General features: G+C 43.4%; 1 protein-coding gene across 4 annotated transcripts in view; it reads left to right on the plus strand.

The window, feature by feature from the left end:
* PAG1 (phosphoprotein membrane anchor with glycosphingolipid microdomains 1) overlaps positions 1 to 20,043 on the plus strand; it is a 247,777-nt gene that overhangs the window by 218,107 nt on the left and 9,627 nt on the right. For all 4 annotated transcript variants that reach the window (XM_088471548.1, XM_088471547.1, XM_088471549.1 and 1 more), the window contains 4 exons: positions 6,201 to 6,252; positions 9,940 to 10,036; positions 12,289 to 12,878; positions 19,410 to 19,469. In XM_088471548.1, the coding sequence (XP_088327674.1) occupies positions 6,201 to 6,252; positions 9,940 to 10,036; positions 12,289 to 12,878; positions 19,410 to 19,469 (799 nt within the window). The remainder of the gene's footprint in view (positions 1 to 6,200; positions 6,253 to 9,939; positions 10,037 to 12,288; positions 12,879 to 19,409; positions 19,470 to 20,043) is intronic.

The raw sequence follows: 20,043 nt of genomic DNA on the forward strand, positions 1-20,043 counted from the left end.
ATACACATGTACACACATCACACATATACACACACATCACCCATGTACACATACATCACCCATATACACATGTACACATATACACACATCACCCATGTACACATACATCATCCATATACACATGTACACATATACACATACATCACCCATGTACACATACATCACCCATGTACACATACATCACCCATATACACATACATCACCCACATACACATACATCACACATATACACACACATCACCCATGTACCCTTACATCACCCATATACACATGTACACATATACACACACATCACCCATGTACACACACATCACCCATATACACATGTACACACATCACCCATGTACACACACTTCACCCATGTACACATACATCACCCATGTACACATATCACCCATATACACATGTACACATCACACATATACACATACATCACCCATATACACATGTACACATCACACATATACACATACATCACCCATATACACATGTACACATCACACATATACGGATATTGGGCCTGATTCAGAGATTGACACTATTTGCATCGCTGTTGCATATTTGGACGGAGCAGCGATGCAAAACTATGGTAATGCCGCAAGAGGTGTCTGAGGACAAAAGACGCCCACTGCTGGCATCGCAGATAGGAGTTCTGTGCCCGGGGACGTAGCATCGGATCACCATCGTGGCCATCGGTCGCTGCATCGTCCATCTCAGTAAGCCTAAGGCTACTCAGAATAGTCTTCTCCTATCCGTACCAGTCGCCAGTAATTCTGCATTGGAAGACACAGATACTGGCCTCAGCACTCCCAGAAAACACGACATGCCTCTGTTTTGGGAAACTGTCCCTGTCGCCACCCCTAAATGGCTTAGGGTAAATTGCGAGTAAACGGTCCATACGGGATCTGCACGTGCGCCGTACGGATCTGTACATGAGCAGATCAAAAACCATCTCCGATATACACAATATGATAATATTGGGTAATTTATGCCATTAAATTGGGTAATCATGCGAGTTTTTAAATTATATTTGTAATTTTTTTTGTGGGGTCTTCACAAAAATCTTTATAACTCTGCATTTTTCTTTTCATTTTTTTTTTAAACATATTTTATTGAAGGAAAGCAATTGAATCATTGGTAATATATAGCAATAGTACAACAAAAACAATTTCAGAAAACACAAAACAAACATATTACATGTGCACAGGCCTAAAGTTATAATATAAATGTTTGACACAGAGATCGATTGTGAAATTCACATTAAGAAGAATACAAAAAACCTTGCATTTGCTATACAATTGTTATCATTGGAATACAGAATAGCAATAGGGGCTGACCCGGGTATAGAATATTATTACACTCAGAAAGGAACGCCATTACTAAGCATACAGAATAGCAATAGGGGCTGACCCGGGTATAGAATATTATTACACTCAGAAAGGAACGTCATTACTAAGCATACAGAATAGCAATAGGGGCTGACCCGGGTATAGAATATTATTACACTCAGAAAGGAACGCCATTACTAAGCATACAGAATAGCAATAGGGGCTGACCCGGGTATAGAATATTATTACACTCAGAAAGGAAGACCATTACTAAGCATACAGAATAGTAATTGGCTGACCCGGGTATAGAATATTATTACACTCAGAAAGGAAGGCCATTATTAAGAACTTCTAAGTTATACAATGAAGTGAGCTGAAAACATTTCCGTAAATCGTCTGTCAGCATGGTGGATTAGGTACGAATAAATGTAAGCCAAGTGTCAAAAAAATATCTCAACTAATATCTCTTGTGAAGAGATGCCTCTGTTCAATCAATCATGAACAAAAAGGATATCCTAGGAAGTAATAATGCCATTGGTGGGGGATCTCATGTTATCCATTGTGATAATATTTTTTTTTTTGGTTGCAGCAGCCAATTTAGGGCCCCGTTTACGAACGAACGAAAATACCAGCGGCAATTTTCGTTTAGTATCACTGTGATAGAAACGGAAATGAAATTAGTATTTATTAATACTTACCCCCTCCGGCGCGGTCCTGCGTAGTCCTAGTCTTCTGTGAGGTCCTCCGCTGGGCTGCTGGCAGCCTAATGCTGCCAGCAACGGGGCTCCAATGTTATGCGCATGCGCGACGGTCCGTCTGCGCATGTGTATGACATGGGGACCTGGCAGTACCTGGTAGGCTTAGCTGAAGTCGGAAAGGCACCGCCTGGTCTCCATTGCCGGCAATGGGGAGCGCATCGCTCTCACCATCTAAAAGATGAGGAGAGCGATGCTGTACAAATAGCAGTAATCTCAGATTGCCGCTTATTAAATGCAGAAAAGTGACATAACCCCTTTTTAGTGAGCACCAAAGGGGTTATGTTTCGTTAGTAAATGGGGCCCTTAGTGAGTAAAAGACGATTGTTCTTAGTAAGTGCGACATGATTATTACGAGGATAGAGGCTCCAAAACGCCCATTCTTTGGAAATTGTAAATCTAATCTTTAAGGTGTATTTATTAATGTAACCCTGAAGTTCTCGCCATAAGGATTGTACTACAGAGCAGTCCCATAGGCAATGTATTACATCTGCTTCTGAAGCATTACCCTTGTAACAATTAGAAGTAGGGGCATCACCTATGAGAAATGTTTACTTCGGAGTAAAATATGCTGTGTAAAATTTTAAATGTATATCCATATAAGAGACAGAGATTAACTGTTTATTCATTTGAACAAATGATGATAAAATAGTTTTTGTGGTTAGATATGGAATATCAGCCTGCCTTTCTTTTCATTTTTGTTTTTAATATTTTGCTGTTTATTGTGCTGGCTGATTATTGTACTTGAATACAAGGGATTGGGGAAAGCTTATAGTGCACATTCATAATTAGACAGCTCTTATTTTAAGTCTTTAGTAAATATACCACCAAGGCTCCCAATAACATTAAAGTGAGCGTTTTTATAAATGGAGATATTGACCATAGCAACCAATCAGATTCTACTTAACATGTAACTAGCACCTTCTAGAAGATAATAGCTAGAATCTGATTGGTTGCTGTGGGCATCATCTCCACTTCTAAAAACTCTCACTTCAGTAAATATACCACCTCAGGCACGCTGAGAGCCGCGCCGGGCCTGGATGAAAGGGGCTGTGGCCTAATCATGGGAGGCGTGATCATGCCCCCTTCAGATAAAAAAAACATTTTGTAGCAGCTCTGTGCGCTCGGGAGGGAGGCGCTGTGAACCCCACAGCCCAGCGCAAAGCAAGAGGGGGGCGCGATCAGTGAGAGGCACAGGAGACTGCAGCAACCGCAAGAAATCTCACACTGCAGCCCAGCACACAGCAGTGTGTGCTGGGCTGCTGTGAGGTAAGAGGGGGGAGGGAGTGCTGCCGGGCCCCTCCAGCAAGCCCGGGTAATTAGTACCCGCTCCCCCCCTCTCAGTACCCTGTACCCTCTGCTCCATTAATTGATCCCATAAATGCTTCCACCTAAACTTTAAATAAAAATAACTGGCCCCTAGGCTGGTCTAGCTACTGGAGATGCTCAGACCAACAACTTCTTTTTTTTTTTTCTCTTGGTTCTGCATCAAGGTAATTAGTTTTCTACATCTGGAGGCTGCCGTCTTCTACTCTAGTGGTGTTGGGGCTGGATGTCGCTCCAAAACGTGACTGTTTTTTTTTTTTTTTTTATCAATGTGTGGTGGACACGACACATAATATAGTATTTTTGTTTCATTTTAGTTAATGGAGCATCCCTTTAGCCCGCCACCCTAAACAGGCATACTACTAAATTATGTGGGTCTGAGAAAAAGTGTAAAAAAAAAATGTTATTCTGCAGACCGACAGATAAAGAATAAACAGGAGCTGGCGTGACAAATGTTGGTGCCTGAATAGGTTGCATTTGAATATATGTAGCCTTGTATAACATCTTTTCCTCTAATTATGGCTTGGCCACGCTCCTACTGTACCATAGCAACTGCTTTTAGAACGCTGAGGTAGCAAGTGTCAATTATTAAAGTGAGTAGTAGCAAGCTGGCGATCTCTCGTGAATGAGTGAGTAAAGTGGCAGGGAAGCAGTAACTCACGCCATGTGTTGTTGAATGGAATTGACAAGAGCTGCCGGGTGAATCAAAGATGAGCCTTTGCCTGACTGCACAATGCAGGTCTGCCATGTAACATCCACAAAGAGAAAACTGATAGTGCTTTCAGCTAGGGAAAGAATTACACTGAATGATAAAAAAAAAAAAAAAAATCGTGCCACCTAATGATTAGAGATGGGCTAATGATGAGCACTCAAAAGGTGAGGAACTATCCAGCCTAATTACCATTCATTGTATAGCGGGGAGTGTAGTCTGCCCATTGAAGTGCCTTGAGTTACCACCAAGAAAACCATTGTTTTTACATTGGGTGAACATATACTTGAACCTTATGTGCCATAGAAAAACAACACTGTGTTATGTGAGGCCTCCCACCCAGATGCTAAAAGAAGAATATGTCTATTCATGATGATACAAAGACCCCTGATTGATAACTGGTTGCACCCTGTGATTAGTAAATGCTGTAATATAGTTATCCATCACATTGCTAAATACATTCTGCTAATAACAAGTTTGTCATTCATTTGAAGATTGGCTTGTTACCCAGTTCACAGACTTCTCTCCGAGACGCATGGAATATCGCAGACATTAGGCCTGACTCAGAGTTGTGCGCTATACTGGTGTTTCCACAAGGAGCAATTTTTTTGTCACTGGGCATGCGTCTGAGTCACACTGGGCATGCGTCTGACTCGCACGGGGCATGCGTCTGAGTCACACGGGGCATGCGTCTGACTCGCACTGGGCATGCGTCTGACTCGCACTGGGCATGCGTCTGATTCGCACGGGGCATGCGTCTGATTCGCACGGGGCATGCGTCTGAGTTGTCGCACTGGGCATGCGTCTGATTCGCACTGGGCATGCGTCTGAGTTGTCGCACGGGGCATGCGTCTGAGTTGTCGCACGGGGCATGCGTCTGAGTTGTCGCACGGGGCATGCGTCTGAGTTGTCGCACGGGGCATGCGTCTGAGTTGTCGCACGGGGCATGCGTCTGAGTTGTCGCACGGGACATGCGTCTGAGTTGTCGCACGGGGCATGCGTCTGAGTTGTCGCACGGGGCATGCGTCTGAGTTGTCGCACGGGGCATGCGTCTGAGTTGTCGCACGGGGCATGCGTCTGAGTTGTCGCACGGGGCATGCGTCTGAGTTGTCGCACGGGGCATGCGTCTGAGTTGTCGCACGGGGCATGCGTCTGAGTTGTCGCACGGGGCATGCGTCTGAGTTGTCGCACGGGGCATGCGTCTGAGTTGTCGCACGGGGCATGCGTCTGAGTTGTCGCACGGGGCATGCGTCTGAGTTGTCGCACGGGGCATGCGTCTGAGTTGTCGCACGGGGCATGCGTCTGAGTTGTCGCACGGGGCATGCGTCTGAGTTGTCGCACGGGGCATGCGTCTGAGTCGTCGCACTGGGCATGCGTCTGAGTTGTCGCTTTTGGCATGTGTCTGAGTTGCACGGGGCATGTGTCTGAATCGCACAGGCATGCGTCTGAGTCGTCGCACTGGGCATGCGTCTGAGTCGTCGCACTGGGCATGCGTCTGAGTCGTCGCTTTAGGCATGTGTCTGAGTTGCACGGGGCATGCGTCTGAGTCGCACCTCCACAGCTACGAAAATCACAGCTGCAGGAGCACTAGCGTGGAATTCTGATCCAGACCCATTGTTTGCATTGATCGAGATGTCACTATTGGGTAGGTAACGTTCGACACTCCATCTCCTGTGGAACTACACATCTCAGCATTCCCTGTCTCCGTTTTAGCATGCCCTAACCACAAAACTGGTAGGATATGCTGGGATGTGTAGTTCCACAGCAGCTGGAGTGCCTCACATTGTCTATCCCTGTACTAAGGCATGGCTATTTCAAACAGATTTAGTAGGTGTTGATACACAGTAACTGGGGTGTAGCAGCGACAACTCTGCTGCTTGAGCTAAACAAGCATTGGTAGGAGAGATGAGTGCTGGTCCCACAGGGTATGAGGGTCACTGCACCAAAAGTAAGAAAATCTGGCCTGTTATCATATCTCGGTAAACACCACTGAAAACAGCACTGTGGGTGCTGACTGATCTGAGCGTTGTTTCATTGTAGGAATAAGAGTTAAATATTTATTTATTTTTTTGCTTTCTATAGAGGAAAACGGGCAAAACATCAAAACGGTGACCATGAAAATTTGATGACTGCGGTGAGTCTTCACGTTTTCCTTTCTTTTCTGAGCCTCTTATGTTCTCATCAGATGTCCATATTTATTGTCCCCGTACAGCTCCAATTATGTATATGCAGCAATATAATATATTAATTCCCTTAGCTCTACATATTATGTTGTCTACTGTTCAGTAACAGATACTGGCATGTAGCATATATAATAGTGAATAAATAGTATTATGTTATAACAAATAGTTTTGCAAGTATTTGCTGTTTCAAAAACATTAGGCATTTCAGTCAAAATCCTCAATCTACGTTATCACATATATTACAAACTAGCTAGGATACCCGGCATTGCCCTTAAAGTACATCTGCATCCTTAATTTTTTACATTGCAGACCAACATGGGAGGTCATGGCATATGCAAAATGTGCTTGGAGGAAGTTAGTAAATGTCAGTGCAGGTGCAGTGTGACAGTTGATCCTCCGACTCACTGCTCTTCCGTTGGAGCTCTGCCTGGCCCCCTCTGGTATATACAGTCAGGTGCATAAATATTGGGACATTGACAGAATTTTCATATTTTGGCCTCTATTCACCACCACAATGGCTTTGAAATGAAACAAACAAGATGTGCTTTAACTGGAGACTTTCAGATTTAATTTGAGGGTAATTACATCCAAATCAGGTGAACGGTGTAGGAATTACAATGGTTTCTATATGTGCCTCCCACTTTTTAAGGGGCCAAAAGTAATGGGACTATCAACTCAAAAGCTATTTCATGGATAGGTGTGGGCTATTCCCTCATTATTTCGTTATCAATTAAGCAGGTAAAAGGTCTGGAGTTGATTCTAGCTGTGACATTTGCATTTGGAATCAGTTGTTGTCGACTATCAATATGAGATCCAAATAGCTATCACTTTCAGTGATAGCTATTTATCATTAGGCTGAAAAATCAAAACAAACCAATCAGAGAGATAGCAAAAACATTAGGTGTGGCCAAATCAACTGTTTGGAACATTCTTAAAAAGAAAGAACGCACCGGAGAGCTCAGCAACACCAAAAGACCCGGAAGACCACAGAAAACAACTGTGGTGGATGACAGAAGAATTATTTCCCTGGTGAAGAAAAACCCCTTCACAAGAGTTGGCCAAATCAAGAACACTCTCCAGTAGGTAGGTGTATATGTGTCAAAGTCAACAATCAAGAGAAGACTTCACAAGAGTGAATATAGAGCGTTCACCACAAGATGTAAACCATTGGTGAGCCACAAAAACAGGAAGACCAGATTAGAATTTGCCAAACAACATCTAAAAATGCCATTTCAGTTCTGGAACAACATCCTATGGACAGATGAGACAAAAATCAACTTGTACCAGAGTGATGGGAAGAGAAGAGTATGGAGAAGGAAAGGAACTGCTCATGATCCAAAACATACCACCTCATCAGTGAAGCATGGTGGTGGTAGTGTCATGGGGTGGGCATGTATGGCTGCCAATGGAACTGGTTCCCTTGTATTTATTGATGATGTGACTGCTGACAAAAGCAGCAGAATGAATTCTGAAGTGTTTCGGGCAATATTATATGCTCATATTCAGTCAAATGCTTCAGAACTCATTGGACGGCGCTTCACAGTGCAGATGGACAATGACTCGAAGCATACTGCAAAAGCAACCAAAGAGTTTTTTAAGACTAAAAAGTGGAATGTTATGCAATGGCCAAGTCAATCCCCTGACCTGAATCCAATTGAGCATGCATTTTCACTTGATGAAGACAAAACTGAAGGGAAAAAGCCCCAAGAACAAGCAGAAACTGACTACATTTGCAGTAGAGGCCTGGCAGAGCATCACCAGGGATGAAACCCAGCGTCTGGTGATGTCTATGCGTTCCAGACTTCAGGCTGTAATTGCCTGCAAAGGATTTGCAACAAAGTATTAAAAAGTGAAAGTTAGATTTAGGATTGTTTAGTTTGTCCCATTACTTTAGGCCCCTTAAAAAGTGGGAGGCACATAAAGAAACCGTTGTAATTCCTACACCGTTTACCTGATTTGGATGTAATTACCCTCAAATTAAATCTGAAAGTCTGCAGTTAATGCACATCCTGTTTGTTTCATTTCAAAGCCATTGTGGTGGTGAATAGAGGCCAAAATATGAAAATTCTGTCAATGTCCCAATATTTATGCACCTGACTGTATCAGCCTGTGCCTTCAGATCAGTGCAGTTTTAGACCCTGGAAGACATCCTGAGCAAACATGCTCACACAAAAATTTCAAATCATAGACTCAACGGCCTACTTGGTGGGCACCATGTTGACCTCCATGGTGGCCCCAACGAACCTCAAACATAGCCAAAAACATTATCCTGCCCCCTCCCCCCATTAGACATTATGCCAGCCAGTACAACCCTCCATCCCCACATTATGCCACACAGTACAACCCTCCCTAGCCACATTATGCCACACAGTACAACCCCCCCCTCCCCTATTACACATTATGCCAACAGTACAAAGTTCCCCCTCCCCCGGTCTCTCAGCCCTTACCTGCATCACTGTGGGAGCCGGGGGAAACCGCAGTCTCCGTCCACGTCTGTGCCTCCTTCTCTGTCTGCACTGACTGGGCTCAGGCTGCGCTGCAGCCCAGCGCCGAAGGAACGGCTCCTCGGTGCTGGGCACTCTGGGACTGGACTGGGAGAGACATCACGTCATGACGTCTCTCCCAGTCTTTGAAGCCACTATTGCAGACGGGGGAGGGGCAGAGCTCAGGGGGCGGACGGGCAGCTGCTGCGCTGCCCGCTGTTGTGTGTTTGTGTGATACTAGCAGTGTGCTCGGCAGAGAATGAGCCTGGCTCACAGTTACTGGCCGCTGTAGTAAAGAGGTGATCGCGGGTGGAAGCGACTGGTTCTGCCCACAGGGCATGTGCGCTCTGTGCGGCGCACCGGCCGCACCACCCTAGTTACGGCCCTGCCTTTCACCTCTGAGTCCTATAGCAGCTCCCGTCGGAACACTGAGTAATTCTTCCACTGGTTAGCAAAAAGTTTTCCCTACTGTCTTATTACATGTGCCAATGTAAATGATGGTAGTATGAAGAAGGTGGTTCTGAAACCAACCTGCAGCCAATCATAGCTTTACAGCCTACAGCAAGCCGTTATTTGCTTAATGTAAAGTTGGGTACACATTAGCCGATGTGTACCCAGCTCAATATCACCGGCAACGGGACCCGGCATACGGCAAGTGCATACACACTTGCCGATGCCGGGTCCGATGGGGGGAGGGACGTGCCATGCTGCATTCTGCAACATGACCTTGTTATCACATCCCCCGTTAACCCTGCAGTAGGGCCGATGGGCGATACCCTTCCAAATACCCTATCTATTAAACATTGCTCTGTATCCCTGTCAAAGAAATCAAATCTCTAATGGCACAGGCAACTATACAGTGCTCACACACCTTCTATTCCCATTCGCGGGACTAATTACTCTACGTACATCCAACTTGTGTAGTAAATGTTAACATATTCAATTTATTTTGAAATAATTCAGAGCAAAGAGGAAAGGTTAGAGTTGGTTGTATTCATTTTATGTAGGCATATCATTCCAAAGTTAAATATTGAGTTATTTCTACAAAAAATAGTATATAAATTGTTAAAGGTCTCCATGCTGTATTCCCATTGTCATGTTTAATACTGAGCTGTCACTTATACCAGTGGTATGTATTTGTTGTCATTGCTACAGCCGTCTGACAAGGAGACACACAGCCACTCTGTGACTAGCCTGGGCACAGAGGCACCGGCCAGCAGTTATCGGAATGGTGCAGTCAGTACAGGTGATGGTGAGTACTCCAGACTTACTGCAGCACAAAGAACTTTCTATATGTCCAAGATCTTACATGTTCTACACTGATCCACCTCTTTATGGCGTTCCAGAGCAAATTGCGCAATAAGGGGCTCTTGTCGTCCATTTTAATTGTGTAAAATAATAGATTTTCATACTGCTCATGTGCACAAAATGTAGATTCAGATGCGTCATTTGCTTGTGAGTCCTTACACAGCATGGCGGAACAGGGTAGAGAAGTGGTGTGTATGCGTAGGCCTATCTACTAAGGGCATGTTCATTGAAATGCGGCACATAGCACCAGTTGATGTACCGGTGGCACCAGCACCTATAGCCTGGGCTGGTTGCGGCAATTTCGTGGTGATGCCCCACAAAACCCATTAAAACAGGATGGGCTGGTGACACTTAGCTGAGGTACGCACAGCGTGGGGTCGGTCGTCTAAAGATATGTGCGGCTCAGCACACACAAGCAATTACGTTCTTTTTTTCTAATTGTATTTTACATCTGTGTTTTTTACATTAATATTATTATTATTTACCTTTATTTATATGGCACCACAAGTGTTCTACAGCCCATTACAAAGTACATAAACAAATAAGTGAACAAGAAACCAGTGACTTGCAGTACAATACAATACAGGACAACGGCACGGTTTGTACACATTGCTGCATTAGCGATCATAACACTCACAATAAGCAGCAGGAAGTCAGCAATCAAGTGTTAGATGCCCTTGTGGGGAGTAAGGGGTAGAAGAAAGTATAAGGAGAAGCACATGAGAGGGATGAGGGCCCTGCTCGTGAGAGCTTACATTCTATAGAGGAGGGGCAGACAAACAGGCGTGACACAGATGGGGGTGGACCAAAAGGAAAGAGCATGTAGTAGTGGGTTAGGATGAGAGCTGATAGGCGGTGATGAAGTAGTGGGTCTTGAAAACCTGTTTGAAGATTTGTAGAGAGTTACGTCCAAATCTGTAGGAGGCTGTAACAATTGGGGTTCCAAAGACCAGGCAAAGTCTGTTCAGCACAGCACACAATAGCCTACAATTTTAACACTTTCATCGCTGTCTCATTTAGATTATACAGGGGTGCCACTTACCCCCCAGCAGACCATTGCAGTAGCATTTATGTAAGACAGATGTGTTCTCATAAAGTGTGGCTTAATTTGCGCCAAGTAACCCCTCTCTGCACGCCAAGTCCTGGGTAGCTTGGGCATGCCAAGAGTCTTTCTCATTTCAAGTTTGTGTCTTATTAGTATAAACAAAACAATTGGGAGCGACCAAACTAATTAGCTAGATTGCACTGGTCCAAGTTTATGTACGATACTTGTACATCTGTGTGTGCGACTGAGTCTCAATCTGTATACAAAGTGCTGCGATGAAGTTATGTTGTGCTTCATCTAATACTTTGTACGTATTTAAAACTAAGGGGGAGATTTAATAAAGCTTGGAGAGAGATAAAATTGGAGATAAATAGCACCAACCAATCAGATCCTAACTGTCACTTTACAGGTTGCGTTTGAAAAATGACAGGAGCTGATTGGTTGGTGCTATTTATCTCCAATTGTATCTCTCTCCAAGCTTTATTAAATCTCCCCCCTAATTCCTGCGCAGTTAGTTGCAGCCCTGCGTCTCTCATACACTGTGAGTGGTGTTTCTCTGCTTCTGCGATGTGAAGAAGACGCACAATTTTAAGAAAAAGGCCAGGCACTACACCTCTCAGGGCGGCTCAGTTGCACCACATGTCTCGCGCCATATGGCGTATAGATGCCAGGTGTATGAGGACTGGCGTACATCTCAGCGTGTAGCAATTATCAATCAATTATCACAAGGAGCAATTATATATGTACATATTATTATGCTTTTCTGTCTGTGAAATGGGCAATTTTGGGCGGTTACTGGGGGCCATGGAACTGAAAATACCTGCATTAGCATAAGGCAGTGGGCAGGCTGCCACTCTCACCTCAGAATCGGGCCACGGTCACCTCAGAATCGGGCCCTTTAAGGGAAAAGTAAAGAGAAACTACTCATTTCTGTATGACCTCTTAAACTAAGACAAAATATGAAATTCAGTTCATGTCCTATGGAATTCAGAACAGCTCCTGAAGAAAAAAATAAATCTATATTTATACTTTATGTGGAAAGAGGAGAGTGTCACACTTACATTTACTCTGGGAGGCAGTCAGTGTCAGGTTTTTCTGTTGTGATGTACTATTAACATTCAGTTTTCATGCAAGACTTGGTTTATTTGCAGTCTCAGAAGACAGTACAGCGACCTGTGTTCCGACATACGAGGATGTGCAGAGCTCTCTCCCTGACTTGTGTGATCCCCAGGACTTCACAGGAAAATCTGTGCGATGCCCTCAGACCAGAGAGTTGCCTCAGATCCCTGCGGACACCAACTTAGAGTCTGTCCTTTCACCTGGTAGCCCAGAGAATGATACCCCCCTGTACAACGAGGGGGCATACGAGGTACTGAAAGACAGCTCTTCCCATGAGAACATTATTGAAGATTCACTTTACGAGACTGTAAAAGAATTAAAGGATATTAGCTCATCAGCCAGTGCAGAGGAAAGGAACCTAACCATGAATATGCCACATGCCAGTCCGACCACCACAGAGTGCAGAATGGAGGCCGCGGTTGAATACGCCTCTGTGGACCATAACCGGAAAAGCAGGCAAAGCATCAACACTCAGAGTGCAGCCAGCACGCCGACATATCAAGATGACGACATTCCCCCGCCCCTTCCTAAAAAACTGTTGGATGAGAATGAGAATGTGCAAAGCAAAGAGCAACAGGAGGAACAAGAGGACCAAGTCGGTGGAGCAAGCGAAGATGACAAGGTAATTGCTGATTGTAACGGACAGTGTGATTTGCTGAGCCACATTTAGGGGGAGGTGTATCAATCTAAACAGGACAATAGGCGAACCAATCAGATTCCAACTATCATTTTATAGAATTAACTTGATAATTAAAGCAAGAACCTGATTGGTTTGATAGATCTCCTCGATTGGTGTTCACCGTCTCAGGGTTAGAGGGACTAAACAAGCTACTTGTATTGGAGTTTCTCATCTCCCATGATTTGCAAATAATTAACGTTTCTAGTACCTCTTTATAGAAAGATAGGAATATATCAAAGCCTGGTGTCATTCACTAGAGCCTGGGGCAAAACCGCTGCATCAACCCCAAAAAAACTGTTGCTGCATGATGCTGTGAGGGGGGGTGTATGAGGGGGGGGTCAATTAGATGCCTAAATTGCAGAGATTGCTGCTTCTGATTGGTCCTATGTGTCACACCCCCTCTAGTCTTTACAAAGCGGTGATTTTCAGGATTATGTGGTACAGTAATGCAGGTTTAAAGGTTTTCCTAAACAATTTTGCATGGTACTGGATTATTTCAGCAGGAGCTTTCCGTCTCCTTCCATTACCTCTAAAAAAAAAAAAAAAAAAACAGATGGCGCGCTTACCAAACATGTCAATATATTTTTCAAACAAGCTGCTTCAATAAACAGGATCTGCAAATCCTGCTATAAACACAGACTAAGAAAAATGAAATTACAGCCCTAGTGTTTGAAATACCACACAATGTATTAATAGTAAAAGATTTATTAAAACAAAATTCATCCAACATACTGTATATAGTTTCAGTGCTGAAATAACATACAGTGCCTATTTAAAATACATTGATATGTATTAAATAGCTATAAATAGTAAATGGCTCACTGAACATCCCATATAGTATCACTCGTGAAAATGTCTCAAAGTCAGCTCGTATAGATACAAATGAATGTGTAATCCAGAGTAATATAATATGTATCCTTTGGATTATCAAACAATGTACATGATTTGGATGCAGAAAACGAATTAATATTATGCGATGTATTACTCGCAAAAACAAATCTTTAGTTGTGCCGAGATGCTCACCATTAGGATTTAATATATAGACAATAACCGCTCGTCAGCGGGATTCTGTCATCCGGTCACCGCGATTGTTCCAGCAAACAATTAGAGTAAAGCCTCCGGTTTCTATGGACAATCCAGGTGGCTGTAAGGACACCCGGACCCGCAGGAGGCGAACAGGTGCTTCAACCTCCGTGTAAGCACCAGTGTCGTGTGCCGGCTTAGATGAGCAGAGTCGGCCGAGTAGCGGTGTCCAGCAGTGTACCAGCTGAGCAGGTGCTTCAGCCTCCGTCTAAGCACCTGTATCGTGTGTCGGCTTAGACAAGCAGGGTAGCCAGATGGCGGCGTCCAACAGTTTACCGGCTTTGCAAATGCATGTGCTGGATGGGGGGTAATGCAGCCTGGATCCACGTCCACATAAAGTTGTGCTTGATATGGGCTTGTTCTGCTAGCTGACAATTTGCAGGTGAACAGTGTATGTGATGACAAGCTCGGTGGTGAACAGGATGATGTGGAAAGGTACTTGTATGTAAAATCCTTGACGTGTTTCTCCGGGTTCAAACGTACACTGCTGGACACCGCTACTCGGCCACTCTGCTCATCTAAGCCGGCACACGACACTGGTGCTTACACGGAGGTTGAAGCACCTGTTCGCCTCCTGCGGGTCCGGGTGTCCTTACAGCCACCTGGATTGTCCATAGAAACCGGAGGCTTTACTCTAATTGTTTGCTGGAACAATCGCGGTGACCGGATGACAGAATCCCGCTGACGAGTGGTTATTGTCTATATATTAAATCCTAATGGTGAGCATCTCGGCACAACTAAAGATTTGTTTTTGCGAGTAATACATCGCATAATATTAATTCGTTTTCTGCATCCAAATCATGTACATTGTTTGATAATCCAAAGGATACATATTATATTACTCTGGATTACACATTCATTTGTATCTATATGAGCTGACTTTGAGACATTTTCACGAGTGATACTATATGGGATGTTCAGTGAGCCATTTACTATTTATAGCTATTTAATACATATCAATCATAGGCACTGTATGTTATTTCAGCACTGAAACTATATACAGTATGTTGGATGAATTTTGTTTTAATAAATCTTTTACTATTAATACAATGTGTGGTATTTCAAACACTAGCGCTTCAATTTCATTTTCCTTCCATTACCTATTCATTACAACAGAACTTGGCAGGCATCCTAAGCTACTGTTATTAGTATAGTGTAGCCACTATGGCGAAATTCTCTACAAAATAGTTATGTCTTACACCTCATAGACACTTGTAGGTCATTAGAGAAATAGGGGAGGGAGCTACAAAGTGCCCTGACCTCTAGAGGGGGTCTGGTCTCTGCCAAGTAGGCATAACATGCCCCAAAGATGGTGTGCAGCTTCTGCAGAGGGCACTCAATTGAGCCTAGCCACGCCACCCCTAGTACCATGACCCATCCATTCTCTTAGTGGCCCCCTGGTGGTCATGTTAGGCATATGAGTGCCTCCTGAGCAACTGAACCTGCACACGCACCTTTTATCACAGCACATTACTCTCAGTGTTGCCTATAGCTAGCGGAACAGTTGATGCTTCATACCCCTTTCACATCGCAATTGGTGGGTCGCATTCGGGATTTGTGCACGCGTCGATCCCGAGTGCGACCTGCCTGAGACCCCTTTCAGGCTGGCGGCCCGACCTGTCACCGCCATCGCTGCTGAGCCGGAGCTTGGAGATAATCTTATCTCCAAGCACCGGCTCTCCCTATGCAGTGAACAGAACCCGGGTCGCCTCGTTCCGCGTTGAACTTGTGTTCAACCCTGCTCGTTACCCGAGTTGAAATGCCGGGTTGCTCGACCAGGGTTATTCAACTGGCCCCTTTCACACTGTGTAGTAACCCGGGTTACGGTATGTGATGGCAGTGTGAAAGGGGTATTTCAGTGTTGTTCTATAGGAACGCTCATTACAGTACATACTGTGGAAGGAGTCTTCTCTAAAGTAAGAACGATTTGGCCCATTTCCTGATAAATCTGGTGCGGCACGCTATAGAGTTTGTAAATAGCCTAGATTTACTATGCACCACTACCTTTATTTATAGCCTGAAACAATGAAAAGAGAAACCAATCTTTTCCATATGGTACATGTGTAGTACACAGTAAGATCTTGCTGAGATTAGAAAACATTCCTCTCTTGGTGGTACAAATATGAAACGTAACATAATCATTTGGAATATTGATCCAGCACAGTGGTGCCTCATTGTGCTGCGGCCACAGGTCTAATTCATATCAGCTTCTCCCGTGTTTCTATGGGTCTATTCTGGGCGTACCAATTTACTCCCATTTATAAATAAAATACTGATAAGACCTATAAGAGTCTAGAACACCTGCAGCATGGATCCTGACAGGGTAGTGTCGTACATTTGAGGAGCGGAGCAGGTTGATAACTGGTGTAGACTGCCATGGTGTGCGAGAAGACATCACAAGAGTGATAGCAGTCTATTTTTAACACATGAATTGTGTTAATTACAGACTTACATAATAGGGATCATGTTGACACGAGAATGTAAACATTCTGTCAGTGTCGACATTGGGATCATTGGCATTCTGTCCATGTCGACAATGCTTTTTACGGTTTGCGGCTGTTGACATGTCGACATTCTGAACATTGACAATGTATACAGGTTGAGTCTCCGATATCCAAAATGCTTGGGACCAGGGATATTTTGGATAACGGAATATTCCGTATTTTAGAATAATTGCATATCATAATGAAATATCTTGGGAATGGGACCCAAATATACACACAGAATGCATTTATGTGTTATATACACCTTATACACACAGCCTGCAGGTAATTTTATACAATATTTTCAATAATTTTGTGGCTCAAACAAAGTTTGTATACATACATAAAATTCAGGTATGTTTCATATACACCATATATAATGAGCCAGAAGGTTATTTTATACAATATTTGTAATAATTTGTGCCTTAGACAAATTTTGTGTACATTGAACCATCAACAATCAAAGGTTTCATTTTCTCAGTCATGACAAAAAAATTCCGTATTTCGGAATATTCCGTATTTCGGAATATTTGGATATGGGAGACTCAACCTGTACCACACCGCAAACTAGGAGATGATCGAGCATAGAGTACTAACAGTCACAATAAGAATTGAATACAATAAGCAGCTTCCGGTGTATTTGCTGCATGTGTCCCAGAGGCTGATTCTGCGAGCAGAGATCAGCCTTCCGTAATTGCACTGATAAGCCACTGGCAGCTCTCTTCTAATTTAATTGATCCTAAAGCATGTTATTAGGAGGATACAGACCTTCCCTCCCTTTGTTTGATCACCACCACATACCCTGTTAAAAAAGAATTGTATGTACTAAGTTTGTGTAGTGTATGCAAATTAGTATGACGTGCCACCTATTGGCTTCCTCACACATTCAGAGTGTCCATTTGCCTGTAAAATGAGCTGGTGTCCTCTCCGCCCGCATAGCAGGGACACTTCCTTACCTGGTCCAGCTGCTAAATCTTTAGTAGCATTTCAGGAAAGCCCGTAAGGGTTCTGATGCTTTTCTGTACTAATCTATACGTGCAGTATACAGTAGTTTACTTTATATTTTATATTGCAGACCTCCTTGATTTACATTTGAAATAAACAAATAAAGCCCTGACCCCCTTATTATCATTGTTTAGTATGTAATTGAGTGTCATCAAACAGTATTTTAGGATAATTTAGTAGTTTGAGTTTATTTAAAGCAGGGGTGGGCAATACGCATCCCTCCAGCTGTTGTTGAACTGCAAAATCCCAGCATGCCTTGCAACAATTTTAGCATGGCCAAGTAGCAAAACTGTGGGAGGGCATGCTGGGATGTGTAGTTCTACAACAGCTGGGGGAGCGCTTATTACCCACCTCTAATTTAAAGGGTTGTCGAAATGTGATAGAATGATTTGCCATATTACGCTCTTAGATGGAATATATGCAATATGTAGCACAATGTGGAGAAGCATCAATAGGAGATTAGCAAAATTGCAACAAAATTTACCACACATCAATTTTCAGAGCAGAACAGACTGTTACAGAGCGTAGCAAAGTTCTAGCAATGCAATGAGTTCCACTATATCCTCTGCACTCTGCGGGGTACCATTCTACACTTTGTCAATTCATGTAACTTATAATATATGAATAGAGGGGGGATAAATGTGGTAGATAAATATGCTTTGTGTTGTGGCTGGGGGAACACGTAAGGCTAAATTCCATTGGTGAAATGCGCAAAGTTTTGCAGTCAAATGTGTAATGAAGCAAATACTGTATATTTTCAAACAGTTTTGCCATTTTCTGTCATTTTTAGCTCCATATGTACATACTAGAACAGTGGTCCCCAACCTTAATTGGGGTGTGAGCTACTAAGCTACTACTAAGAAACCTACTGAAGAGCTACTAAAAGTGTAGAAAAAAAATCTGGCTAATAACGGAACAATAGAAGGTCATTTAATGAAAATGGAAAAAAAATGTTTCATAGAAAACAACAATGCATTTAATTATTTCAGTGATATCGTTGTATTTTGTAAATCAAGTTTAAGAACAGGCACATTTCACTGTTAATTACCAGCTCCAAGGAGGTACGTGCAGTAGAGGAGCAAAATATATAGGCAGGGCTGCTGTGTGATTTTCTTGCAGGGTGGGGTGGGAGTCACTCGCTCTGCCGTGGCATAGACTCCGTGGGTGGAACCACGGGGAAGCACATCAAGTGATTGCTGTAAAGGCTGCGGCGATAACCTGACGGCTCCATCCATGACCTCGACGCCACAGGGGAGTGTGTGTTAGAGGTCACTTCTTCCTGGTTGACTCGGCAACCAGGAAACTAGGTGAGCTACCAAAATTAAGGCCTCCAGCTACGAGTTGGAGACCACTGTACTAGAAAATAAGGACTTGTTTACAAAATTAAACAGCACAGCTCCTGAACAGAGTCCTTCCTAAGCCTTACACAGATCAATGGACATTTGCATTAATTACATTATTCCAGTTGAGTCTAAGGAATATTTTTGTAATATTGGATTTTTTTTTATTTTTTTTTTGGGGGGGGGGGGGTGGTTTTGGCCAAATTCCTGATTTATTTTAATAACTGGTTTTCAACTCTGTTGAAGAATATATAAACCATGGTAGCTTCAAATACAAAAATATATTGGTTTTGCAGAAGGATACTGTAACAGTTCAGGTATAAATCTATTAATATGAAATGATGGCACGTAGGCTGGAAGACCTCTGAATGCAGACGGCGGCTTCCTTTTGTATGGAAATTGTCAATTCAGTTTATATATTCACTTCCCTAATAAATTAGCAAATGGAAGGCCTTTGTTCCAGAATCCTGGGCTGGTATTAGCACCCTGGAGGTTTAGGGGAAGAATAAATAAAAGTATGTCTTCAAAGAGAAACCGCATTTATTGATCTTTCTTTTCTTTAGAGACAGAGTCATATATCCTACAAATCTCGGGATGAAGACCCATGCCTGACAGAAGATGATGTATGTATTAAGTGATCGATCTTTATAATTACCATATGGAAACGTACTGTATTCATATATAGGATTATCTTCTCTGCACCCCTGTCCGATACTGCAACTGATGTTTGATGTCAAGGTTGATGGGCAAGTGACTCTTTCTTGTCAAAAGGGAAGAATGTATAATATAAAGTGGAATAGGATGAAAATTAACTCTCTGTCCTCTACTCAACTCTGAAGACCAAGTTCCATTACCACATCAGCGCTTCCTGATTTTCGGCAATATCCTTTGATAATCAGTGCGTTTGAAAACCCTATCATTAATACACAAGATACCCTTATGCTGCCCATCAACTAGCCGACGGAAAAACGAGAGCACGATTACGACATTGTAATCGTGCTGTCGTTTCTCCGTCTGTGATGAGCCTGCACTGAACGAGCAGATGTTCAGTGCAGGCTCATCAATCATCTGGCAACATGCTGAACCTGACGTTATCGTCAGATTGACCAGCATGTTTGCCTGATGATTGATGTTGGAAATGACCAGCGGCTGCGCTGGTTGCAGAGCCGGCCCTAGCCAATTTGGTGCCCTAGGCAA

The sequence above is a fragment of the Taudactylus pleione genome, unplaced genomic scaffold, assembly GCF_031769625.1.
Source record: "Taudactylus pleione unplaced genomic scaffold, aTauple2 ptg000114l, whole genome shotgun sequence".
Lineage (NCBI taxonomy): Eukaryota > Metazoa > Chordata > Amphibia > Anura > Myobatrachidae > Taudactylus > Taudactylus pleione.